This window comes from Poecilia mexicana, unplaced genomic scaffold (genome assembly GCF_051168715.1).
Source record: "Poecilia mexicana isolate PSO_F unplaced genomic scaffold, ASM5116871v1 scaffold_3, whole genome shotgun sequence".
Lineage (NCBI taxonomy): Eukaryota > Metazoa > Chordata > Actinopteri > Cyprinodontiformes > Poeciliidae > Poecilia > Poecilia mexicana.
Window position 1 is genome coordinate 13,274,635 of NW_028263372.1, and position 12,458 is coordinate 13,287,092.

General features: G+C 40.8%; 1 protein-coding gene across 1 annotated transcript; it reads left to right on the plus strand.

Moving 5' to 3' along the window:
- The first annotated feature begins 256 nt into the window (after positions 1–256).
- Positions 257–11,476, plus strand: LOC106904493 (SHC-transforming protein 4). The gene is made up of 13 exons (XM_088004187.1): positions 257–347; positions 442–923; positions 1,811–1,881; positions 5,962–6,022; positions 6,101–6,220; positions 6,327–6,380; positions 7,785–7,836; positions 7,920–8,028; positions 8,107–8,305; positions 9,269–9,341; positions 10,245–10,341; positions 10,435–10,582; positions 10,759–11,476. Exons 1-13 carry the CDS (start codon positions 296–298, stop codon positions 10,885–10,887), a joined length of 1,647 nt encoding a protein of 548 aa, XP_087860313.1. The 5' UTR covers positions 257–295; the 3' UTR covers positions 10,888–11,476.
- Positions 11,477–12,458: the final 982 nt, after the last annotated feature.

The window sequence follows — 12,458 nt, forward strand, 5'->3', positions numbered from 1 at the left end:
CGGCATGACTGCAGCGGAGCAGACAGGATTGTAATCTACACAGGACAACCCCAGACGCGTGAGGGTGAGTTGAATTTGCTGTGATGTGTGGTGGGAATCACATATGATGATCTGATGATTCCCCCCACCCAAAAAAACAAAACAAAAAAACACAGGGATACATTTGTAAAGAGCAGCTGATTGGCAAAAAATTAAAACTTTGTTGCATTTTTCAATTTTTTTGAGGGAGAATTGAGTCATTAATGTTATCAGCTCCCTCTTTTCTTCCTTCCTCCAGTGCTCCAGTGCCCTGATTATGCGAGAGCAAACCATACCCAAGTTCAAACCACAGACAGGACTCCTACCAGGTGGGTCTCTTTTAACGACATTTAATGAGAAGACATTTTCTGCTCATTCACTCTTGAAGAATTCATTCTTTACACTTTTCTCCATCGTCTGCAGGTATGTTGAAACGCACCAAATACAGCCGACTGCGCAACGACTCCTTGACCTCTTTGGAGGATCGCCCTGAAAGATTGGTGCCCTCGAAGAGGGACCTTTGCCTAGACTCTGATTTTGCTCAGCTTGACCCCGGGACTCCATCTCCCCATGGATCATCCACCCTGAGGAACTTCATCCCCCGTGTGGCCAGCATCCGGCTGCAAAGTCCCAACTGCCTGAGGAGAGTCCTGAAGGGACAAGCGAACACAATCAGAACTGTCAGTAAACGGGACGACAGAGCAGACTGGAGCTCTTCCCTCGGTGGACCAGACCTGATTCACCCGGCTCTCCTCTCCACAAGGCGTCCCATCACGCTGCACCGGATGGCCAGCCTCCCCTGCGCCCCGTGCTCGCAGCAAAGTGACGGGCTCTGCCGCTTGAAGACAGTAGATGACTGTGCAGTGGTGAGGACATCGAACAAAGCAGTTCACCATCACGTGAAGGTATACTTCTGACCGCTCTCCATGCCTGCACACGCAAAATCTAGCAACAACTAATGCTGAGGAGAGTTTCCATTCCATGTGTTTGGGTTTAAGCATCACCACATATTCTCTTTGTGAAACACGGTTGAGTTTTCTGGATGTCTGTGTTGATTGGGATCAACAGTTTTTGGACAATCGGACACAAAGGAGGCACACAGACCCTTGTCTCATTCTGCTCTTTCCACACTATCATGCTCACTTTCATACCCCCCTCCAGTTCTCACGTACAGCTTCCTGTGTAGGCAGTAGTGACTCATCCTGGCTCTCTGCTCCTCTCTAGATCAACTCTGCTTGCTGGTGTGTGTGTGTGTGTGTGTATTTTTGTGTCTGTGTGTGTGTTTGGTATTAGCAGGGCTCATGCTGTCCCATAAACAGAAGTGTGTTCTCGTGGGTGATTAGGAGCAGGACTTCTGACCAACAGTGGAAAAGAGAACGGACTGTCTGGCTGTCCTCTATAAACAAGCACACACACACACACACACACGCACACACAAGTATCACACCCCACCCACATGTACACTTATTGATTTGAGCTGGGTTCGCATCAATGGATTTACTCATCCCAGCTCCGGCCTATAGGGCCTGTTTTGTTCGAACTCATGACCAATGGGAGAAGGGCAGCAAAAAGTGAGCAAATTGTCGCCTGTTTGCAACAATGCCTCTACAATCATCTCCATGTATTTACTATCAAGTTGTGAAATTCGCTGTTTGATAAACAGATGACACTGTGGACATATGCAGTGGATTTATAGGACAGAAAGTCACAGCGGCTCTGCTTAATGCTGTTTTCGATCATGTTTCTGTCTGCTTAGTAACTGGTGTTTTGTTTATTTGCTTGTGTTTTGAAGTACATGGGTAGCGTGGAAGTGGTCCAGTCCATGAGGACACTCGACTTTGATACAAGAGTGCAAGTCACACGGTACGATAACACACCCGTGGCAAAGATTGTGAACACTTACGTAAATGTGATTTCTTTCTTTCTTTTTTTTTTATTTTCAGTAAATTTTCAAAACACTCAAAAACTTTCTTCCACAGTTTTGTATGTTGAGTTTTCAAGATAGAAATGAATTTAGTACAATTTGGAATAAGAGCTGTGACAACAAAGTGTGTAAAAAGTGAAGTGCTGTGAAAACTTTCCGGATGTGCTGCTTCCAGGAGCCCCTTCTAATATCTGGTTAATTGTCCCTTGATCAAAAGTCTTTGCACTCATCATTATTCTGGATGGATGTGGGACAGCAGGCTCTGCCTCTAAATTGTTCCACACATTTACAGTAGAGTTTCCAGTATCTGTTTCTGTCAATGGCCTTTACCAGTTCAGCAAACCAGTTTATTATGTGGGAGCATTTATTTTGGATTGGTTGGTGCCCTGCTCTTCAGCTTAAAGGCGTCTCCAGCTTGCTGCTTCCTGTAGGACTCTACACTTCATTTTGTCCCAACTGAGAACAGTCAGAGTATTTCTTTGGGTCTCTATCTAAGATTTGGTTTTGCTTGCTGATGGGAACAAAGGTGTTCCAGAAGTTTCCAGTTTATGATTGACTGGACCCTTTCAGCGGTTTCTGCGTTTTTTTTTTTCTGGACTTCTTCAACAACTTACTTTTGTCTGAGGATGACAGGGTTTGGGTCACGTGTTTGCAGCTTGTCAACAAGACAATAATCCCAAACACATTAAAACGTGTTTGGATTAAGCAGACTAGCTTCTGGCTCAAAACCTATCGCAAATGAAATTGACTACATTAAATAGCTGGCACCGTGACAGGAAGCCAACGAATTTCATGGAGCTCTGCTATTCTGCGTTAAAAATGTGACCCTATTTATCCCAAACCCTTTTTTTAGTGGTACAAATTTAAAGTAAAAACTGCCTTACTTAAGCTTTGGGTGGTTTGTATTAATTTCGGGACAAAGGCCTGTAATTGCAAATGCAAATAATGCAGATTTTGAAGTATGCAATACAATATAATCAACAGCCATGAAGTTGGAGAAGCTTAAAGGAGAAAAGATGTTTTCTCTGTCAGTAATGTGATTTAGAGTTGTCCACATAGACGGACAGGAGGAGGTCATGGTGAGGTCTGGAAGTACAAGTAATCATTCTGAGAAAAGAGCTTGAAGGATTCCAGAAAGTCTGATTTCAAATGGCAGACAAGCAGGGAAATTCAGCAGACATTTTCTGCATTTTTACATTAGAGTTATCTAAATTCAAGAGCCAGATTTTATTTTTCAAATCAACAGTTAATGAAATGCTCATGTACTTTAGAAACAAAACCAGCAAAGAAATAAAGATTGTGTAGTTTGAAAGAAAATTAAACAACAGTTCTTCAAATTAAGTATTTAGAAAGACAAAGTCAACATATAGTTCTACTGGAGACACTTTGAAAAGCACATTGAGTTATTTATCCTGCAAAGTTAAATGCTGTCAAAGAGAAAGAGAAAGCTCCAGACCAAAATAAAGATAAAAAGAGGAACATTTAGGCACAAATATAAGGCATTATTGATATATTTGCTGATTTTGTCCATGTGTTTAAAAGAGTAGTGACGTTCCTTTCACTCCAAGCTTGACGTTATATTTGCCAAAGTGGGCATGTGTAGCTTATTATTTATTTTTCAAAGACGGGAAATTAAATTAAATGTATAATGTTTCATAAACCGGGGCTTTCTCGTTCACATTTGATATTGACATCCTAGTGCAGAATGCCAACACACAGCAACCTCTGTTAACAACAGCGCTGCTGAGTGATGGGCCAGAAAATCCAATTAGATGAATTTCCTCCTAATGATCTCTCATAGTCTTATTAAAAAGCAAGCTGGAGAGGCAGAACACATCCATTACATGAAACACGTTTTCAAAGAGGAGAAATGTTCTTCCAGGAAAACGACCTTGTTGCCTACACAGTTATGTGTGTGTTTTTATGCCTTCGCATTTCTGACCCGAGCATCTGCTCTCAGAAATCGTCTGGGAGTTCGATTGGAGCTTTGTAACTTCTTCGGGGAACAAATTTTTGCCGCAGTAAAACAAGAATCCAGTTTTATGTAACCGTCTTTTTTCTCTTGATCTCAATTTTGTATGAAAAATTGACCTATAAAATAACACATCTAAGGACTTTTCTTCTGAGAGTCCTTACCAAAGACATCGGCAGGAACCCTTTCACTTAAGGAACAGGAACATGCATTCACACACACACGTTTGCGTGGCTATCTTTGTGGGGACTTTCCATTGACTTCCATTCATTTCTACAGCCTACCACCTTACCCTTATCCTAACCCTACCCATTATATACCTACGCCAACCCTAACATACCTAACCCTAACCCCTACATACCTAACCCTAACCAAAACTCAATTCCTACCTTAAATCTGACCTCTGACCCAAGAACAGCATTTCCCCTTGTTGGGACCAGGCTTCGGTCCCCACAACGTAGTATGTGTCAGGAAAATCGTCCCCTCCATAATGTATTACAAACACACACACACACAAAGAAAAAATCAAGTCCGCCATGGATCCTGTTGGATTCTGCTTCACTGCAGACGCAGCACCAGTCCACCTGTCGATCTCCTGCTGCATTTTGTCCTCGTTTGTGAAAAAGACCCTGAGAAACTCGAACTCCCCCACTGGAGGGGTGGACCACGTCCCCATCTCTATCCTTTTCCGGCTCAGGTTTCCTCTGATTTGGAGGCACTGATCCTCATCCTGGCCACTTCATACTCAGCTGCTCACCACTCCACAGAAAGCTGGAGGTCGTGACCCGATGAAGCCAGCACGGCTACATCATCTGCAAAAAAGCAGCAGTGCAGTCCTGCTCCCCCCACTGACATGCCGGGTGGTATTTCACATTTTTTTTTGGTAAGCTGTGTGCAAATAATTGCCGGCATTTTCCTGTTCCTTCTTCAGTCCGCAGTTTAGTGAAATATTTAGCACTGTTTTACTAAACTGTGATAAAGTTTGATTTGCTAGACTACTAGGAAAACTTTACGGCATCACTCCGATCCACTTAAGTGGGTCCAGATGAGTTTTGCGTTGTGCAGAGGCCTTGTACATGCCTCATGTAACTAGATTTTTTCCCCCCTGGATTCTTTAAATTCTTTAATGCTCAGTGTTCCCAATTTGTTAGCAAATAATTCAGTTAGTTGTTAAACTGTCAACGTAGTATAAGTGTGCACCAGAGCGCATGCGTGTTTCACTATAACGATTTTGAACTCCTTCCTTATTTTTTTTACATCTTTTAACACACTGCTGCAATTTTGGAACTATTTTCTATTATATTTAGAGTTTATCTTGATCACGAATGACTTTAACTTCAGTAAAATAGTTTCTATTAAGAACAATGTTTTTCAGAACGAGAAACTAGTGATGCATGAATCAGTTGACCAGAGTTTGGAATGAAGCTGGGAATTTCAACCATTTTTTAATCATCCAACCAACAACAGGAGCTTTGATGCACTTTTGTGAGTTTAATTAAAAAATAATAATCTAAAGATTAGAGACATACAGTAAACTTTGAACTTATAGTGCACTGAATGTTAACAAGCTTTTACAATTTGGCTTTATCTGGTGGCTTTGTTTTTGTTCAGTAGAGTTTGAGTTAAATCCTTTAATTTGATCTTTATAGGGTGGGGTCCTTTTTACCAAGACTAAATGTTTGAGTTGTTTAGCCTAAAATATTAATTTTAGATTTTAAAAAATAATGAATTGGTTTGAAACCATATGCAATTTTAGCTTCTGAAATGTGGTAGATTTGCAATACAGTACATTATTCTTAATTTATTTTTATAAAGTAGGATTTTATTCCACACTTCTATAAAAATATTTATTTGTGTTCTTCATCTGTCTAAACTACTATAAGGAACAAATGTAACCCTGCTTACACTGGCTGCTTGTAATGAGGTTTTCCTCTTTTTGTCACATGCATCACAAGTCACAGGACGCACCGAATCCCTTCTTTACAAAGGTATCTCTGTGCTCGTGCGCTCGACTGTGTACGTGCTTAACATCTGCGTTTGTGTGCAGGGAGGCAATTAGCAGACTGTGCGAGAGGGCTTCAGTGAAATCCTTGCTGAAAAGCAGGAGGGTAAGTGCGGTGTAAACAAGCGGGGAGAGGATTCAGGTGACGGATTGGTGGAGTAACTGGGATTCTTGTCGTCATCAGCCTCCGTGTAAAGGGGTTTCTGCTGTTTTGGGTCAGATCAACATGCAGTTTTCTGGGAGCAGAGCCATCCTCACAGTGTCCACAGACAGTCTGTCTCTGATCACAGCCTCCAACTTACAGGTAACAACCGAATCCGCGTTGAACCTCCCTCATATATAAATATATATATTTGTTTCTAACAACAGTATCCAAAACTGTTTGCGTTTCCCTCCCTTCTCTTCCACAGAGGATCGTCAACCATCCCATGCAGGGCATTTCGTTTGCCTCCGGAGGAGACCCAGTATGTTTTTTTGTTTTCGAATATTCCACATGAACAAACATTTTCAGGTTAATATCAATGCAAAAAGTGTACCACAACGTATTGTATTGATTATGCTATTATTTTTAAAATATAGAATTAGGTCAGACAGCTTGAATTAAAATTTCTTTCCTGATTAAAGTCATTCTGTTAGCTGAGATTGAGTTGTGCTAATTCTGATGATTTAGAGGCTTAGCATGATTTAACCCAGCTTGTTGATTTTTATTATTAAAATGCCAACTATAAAAAAGCTGATTAACACTGAACTTCCTGAGATTTCATTTAGGTCAGGTCTTTTATTACAATATCTATATTTTTTAAAAATGCCCTTTTCTCATACATTTATGAAGAAGTTAATGATAAAATTTGGTTGCTAGAGGTCTAAATATATAGATTGTTGATCATTTACCTCCCTGACTGATTTTCCTGATGCTACAAATCATATGATCCTGAAGCAGCAACCTGTGGACACAAACCCAGAATAAAAAAAAAATCTCTGGTCAGTAACTTACAAAGAAATAAACAAGCAAGAGGGTAGTGTCTGTGGAAAGGATTATAGCTCTCTGCTAAATTAATTAGCTAAAATAATCCAGAAGTGTGCCTTAAAACTCAGCTTTGGAGCATGAGCTGAGGGGATTAAAATTGTTTCAGCCTTGTTGAAAATATTTTCTGCTGACTCTGCTCTTGAATCAGTATAAAACAAATGAGAAGGGATTGATCAGACACACATCCACACCGAGGAGTGTGTAGGAAGAGGAGCAGCTTTGAGTAAATAGCGACATCACTAATTAATCTATGCGATCCTATGCAGCAGCTCAGTCTGCGATAATGAAGATTCATTAGCTGCATGCTCAGCGTGGCTCCATTTAAAACAGTCTGACGAACTTGTTTCTGTTTTAGTGACCATGTACTTATTTGACCACTAGGGGGCTCTGGTGAGCTGTGTGTGTACAACACTGTATTGTCTCTTAGTGAGTGTGGAAAACACCTTGACCCAGTGAATTTCACTTCGTTCATCCCATGACCAACACACACACACACACACACACACACACACACACACACCCACACACACACACACACACACACACACAACGTGGGAATAACATCAGAGCCGAATTTGAAAAATTGTAGTTGCAAAACAGAAAACTTTTGAGTTTTCCTAAATGTTCTGGTGGCTGACTGCTATTAGCAATAAAACTAATATTGACGTCTTCTCCTTTATTTTCATCAACACTGGTCTAACTCAGGTCAGGTCCAAAAATCTTAACTTTAACTTAAATCTCACTCTACACACTTTACCTCCACCCGCAGATGTTTGACTTTAATGGGACATAATTATGCTTCTATCTATGACTAAATAAGCCTCTTTAAATATATTCACAGGACATGTCAGACTATATTGCGTACGTTGCAAAGGACTTCATCAATAAGAGAGGTAGGGCTCACTTTTTAGGCCACAATAAGCTCCTAGATATTTGAATTATGGGAATGATGCGTCTCCTTTTCACCGTCGGGCAGAGTGTCACATCATGGAGTGTCCCCAGGGTCGGGCCAGTGAAGTTATCGGCACCATCGGGCAGGCCTTTGAGACGCGCTTCCGGCAGACATCAACGCTCCTCTCCCCAAGGTTATAAAGTTATGAGTGAGTCAGCTTGTTGTCAGACACGGCGACATCTGAACATCACGGATGTGGGTTTTCATTCAGGTCTATGGTTAGGATATGTCCAAGACGGAGTCCCAAAGAGACGTCGGTGGAGCAGAACACCAAGCAGAAGGAAGAGGTCGCCAAGCAGCCGGACTACTATAACGTCATCACAGGAAAAACCTTTTTTGCACTGGTTGGCGGCAAAGAGGGCAAGCAGGCGTCAAAGGAGGAGAAGAAACAGGAACCTGATATTCAGGAGGTAAGAGTGCTTTAAAATCTGTTATGTGCTCAGTTGATCTAGACATCTATAGACACTCATGAGTCAAAACTGTCTTGGTCATATTTCGCTCTTTCTAACATTTTGTGACTCATTTTGATGCTTTTTTTTCCTCCTGTACTTGACTCCTAACACCATCTACGCTGTTAGTCTATAACTAACCTGTAACTAGTAATAAGGAGATATATATATATATATTTACTTAGCTAAATAATTGAAAACTATATAAAATATTTGTCATCATGGTGATAATTTGTAATTTAGCACATTGATCTTGGATAAATATCTTTTGTATAATTGAGCATCTCAGTGACTCAGTTCCCCGATAGAAGCTGCAGGATGTAGCTGAAAGCCGTAGGGTTAGTTTATTCAGCAGCAGTTGAGTAAAAAGAAAAAGAAAAAACAAAGTTTTGTCCTTCAGTTTAAGCGATAGATTGTAGTATTTGAAATGTGATCACTTCTGAAACACTTCATTCTTAAAACAAACTAAGAATGAAAAATATAAGTTAGGAAATGTTTCCCTATTTTTAATTGTTCTGAATTAGTTCATTAAAGCCAGTCATTTATACGATGACACCTCAGGGTGGCCCTGTACAGCGTAACTCCGTCTGTGGGTCACCGGGGAGGAACAACTGAACAGGAAATGCCTTTCCTAGTAGTTTGTAATAGAAGACGCTCTTCAGTCACTTCTAACAATCGCTGTGAGAATTGAATCAGCGACTTTCCTGTCACGACCTCACATCTCTAACCTTCAGGCCATGGCTCTCGTTACGCTCACAAACAACTGTGCACGCAGGACACACACACACGCACACACACGCACACTTTGACACACACACACACACACATACACATACACGCATACACACACACACACACACACACACACACACACAGTGACAAAGATATCTGTTACATTTAGTTTGCATGATTCATCTGTTGCAGGTCTGCTTGTCCCAGCCGGTGTCGCTGTATGAGAACTACTCTGTCAGAGAAGAAACTCCAGCTCCATCTGCAGGTGAGTGTCAGAGATGAGGCTGCAGGAGAGAAAGCAGCGTCCTGAGAACCGGTGTTGCAGGTTTACACAGGACTGATGCATAGAGAGGTCTCCAAACACTTTTTCAACAATTTGCTTCACACTCAGTAATCTTACTCTTAGACACGTAAGGAGCAAATAATTCAAGTCGAAGGTAGAGTTTGACTAACTTCAATAGTAGGTGGACATCAGTCGGTGTCTGATCTATTTAACTATTTAAGGTGCAATCTGCTGTGTATCTTAAAATATATTTTTTCATAATTTTACTATAGCATAGCATTTATTTCTGATGTTTTTAAATATAGCAGCAGTGAGAGTTGTATAAGATTATTCATTCACAACTTGAAATAAATCACTGTTTATACAGTCGCTGTGTGTAAGTGCGTGCACACTTGAGATTTAACAGGGAAGCCCAGGCCAGTGTGAATTGATTAAAAGTCCAAACTTAGTCACAACAGGAACCAATATGTTCACGCCAGCTGCTAGCACTAAACTTTTGTTGTGGAACGGTATGATGTGCTTCTTAAACAAGATATAAATTCAACTTTGGTGTATTTACATTTTAAAGACTCATTTTTATTCTTCGGGTGATTGTTTGGGATTGCCCTTCTTGCTGAAATCTGTTTTTCTCTGTGGTGAATCTACTTACTTCACTGCATTAAAATGAGGCCATCAAAACATAGACATTATCGGCTTTAGGTAAAACACTATTTTGAATCCCAAGCAGGAGCTTCAGCTCCTTTACATGAAGTTTTTTGTGCAAGTTGAAGCGTGTGTAATGCAGCTGGTATTATCCTGTAAATCTTGTGTGAATGTACTGGACACCAATGAAATTCATCTCTTTTTTTCTCTTTCTCTATTTCCTTTTGGTTTTGTCTCCACCAGACTCTGTGCAGTTTGATGACAGTGGAGAACAACAGTCTCCCCTCTTTGGCTCCCCAGTCCAGAGCTTAGTTTACCAGGAAGACTGGTTCCACGGCAGGTGGGGAGAATCATCATACCAGCAAATTTTCAGGTTTCCGTTTTTTTTTTTTTTTTCATGATTTCACAGCGTCTTCGTGTCCCTCGTTTCCAGGCTGGACAGAGAACAGGCAGAGTCTCTCCTCACCTGCAGCGGGGACTTCCTGGTCAGAGAAAGTGGCTCGGCCTCCAGTCAATACGTCCTCAGTGGGATGGAGGGCGACACTGTGCGACATATACTGCTGGTGGATTCACACGGCCAGGTAGTGTGCTGCTGCCCTACCTCTTTAATTCGTTATGCTGTGGGAATACTTAGTTTAGATGACGACATATTTATGTTTTAGGATGGTCTCTAGACTAAAATGAAACAGAGAATCTTCTTTTCTAGTGCTATGAATACTTCAAGCGAAATAAATCATTTTTATTTTGGTGTAATCAGGTGCGAACACGGGACCAGGTGTTTCAGAGCGTTTCTCACCTGGTGCGGTTCCACATGGAGAGGCAGACGCCCATCTTCTCTGGAAGCACCAAGCTGTGGCTGAAGCAGCCGATCCTGCAATCGCAGTAACACTGAGAGACTATTAAATGTAAATACAAGATCTGGGCCCCAAAAATTAAAATAATTAAAAAAAAGAATAATGTTCATCATCACATTTAGCAGCCTGATCAAATTCACAGAATCACAGTGAGCTGCGACTTTTTGAGGGCGGAAAAATGTATGTACAGTTCCTGAGCTTTCTTCCTGTCCATTTGTTTCTGTCCGTCATGAGTAAATTGTCAGCTCCTCCGTCCCACATTGAGAGCAGCTGCTCGCCTGCGGAACATCCGGCCTCCTCCATGCAGACTTTGCTGGCTTTTAGTCGAAGTTTAAGCACAATCTCTGCTGCCAGGAGGAAATTACCAGAACGCCGGCTTACTTTTCCAAATCATTCTTCTTTTTTTTATGATAAATTTAACCTGTTTTAATTTTTATTTTTTTATTTTTTTGGATTTATTATCCTGATTTCATATGGCTGATTCATATTATGCTTCACTTTCTCTTTGCGTTAAGCATATAGAAATTACATGTTTAGTTCTTATCAGATAAATGGCTGAGAAATATTAAGATATTCTGTTTTCTCTGAAGCAAAATAAATCTAGAGTTATTTTACATAAAACCTTTGCAGTTTCTGTATTATTTACTCTCATCAATTTTTATACATTCTAATACTCCAAGAATCTTCTAAGGCGTTATCAGGTGAAAAGATGCATTAAGATTGGTGCCAAACACACCCCTACTGACTCATTTTCATAGTAAGAAGAATCAAAAAATTGGGCATACTGCAGTTTGTTCCGATTATGTCGTCATATCACATTATTTACATTATATTAATCAAAGTTTTTCATTTGTATTTCATGTATTGGCACCTCTTCAATTGTTCAATCGTTTATTTTAGTTTTTACTGCTGCCCCTTTGCAGTTTCTCTCCCCATAGAAACCAAATGACGAAACAATAACTGGAAATGAAATAGCGAAAGTATGGATATTGACAAATCTTTACGTTTTCTTTCACTTTTGAGGTCCCGTGGAGGATCAACTCCACAGAACTCAATCTGCATCTGTGTTTTCCATCGAAGGTTGCATCAGGGTATGTGGCTCGTTGCTGTTGTAGCCATTGTTGACCACAAGATGGTGCTGTGGATCTTCCTCGAGCCTCTGACCTCACGGTATATAAACTGTCTCGTTGATTGGTCAAATGGCCTCGTGAAGGACCGGCAGTCTGCTGGTAGTTTATCTTTCGCCTGGTGACAGCTGGGATGGACTCCGGCCGCTCCATGACCCCGGACAGAAAAAGCGGGTTTAAAAGGAAATGATATATAGAATGAAGCTTGCTAGGGTTTCCTAAACTATTTGTTTTCGTTCTCGCACAATGTATATTACGTCTTATTATGAAAAGGAGCCAATGCAAGTTTGCGGAAAAGACAGACGTAGATAAAAAACACTTAGTTTCTGTAGCAAATCTGAGGGTCTGAAACAGATGTGTGTGAGATGGAGCAGTGAAAACAGCTGGTTAGAACCAGCCTACAATAGCTGCTGCTAGGCTTTAGTTTTCAGCTGCCTGTTTCGTATTCACCTTATAGCAGTAAAAGATGCTAAAGT

Excerpts from the sequence above, each read along its gene's own strand:
- LOC106904493 (XM_088004187.1), top strand. The coding sequence starts at position 296 with ATGCGAGAGCAAACCATACCCAAGTTCAAACCACAGACAGGACTCCTA. Across the intron at positions 348-441 it reads ACAGACAGGACTCCTACCAG|GTATGTTGAAACGCACCAAA; the intron begins GTGGGTCTCTTT and ends CATCGTCTGCAG. Across the intron at positions 10,583-10,758 it reads TGGTGGATTCACACGGCCAG|GTGCGAACACGGGACCAGGT; the intron begins GTAGTGTGCTGC and ends TGGTGTAATCAG.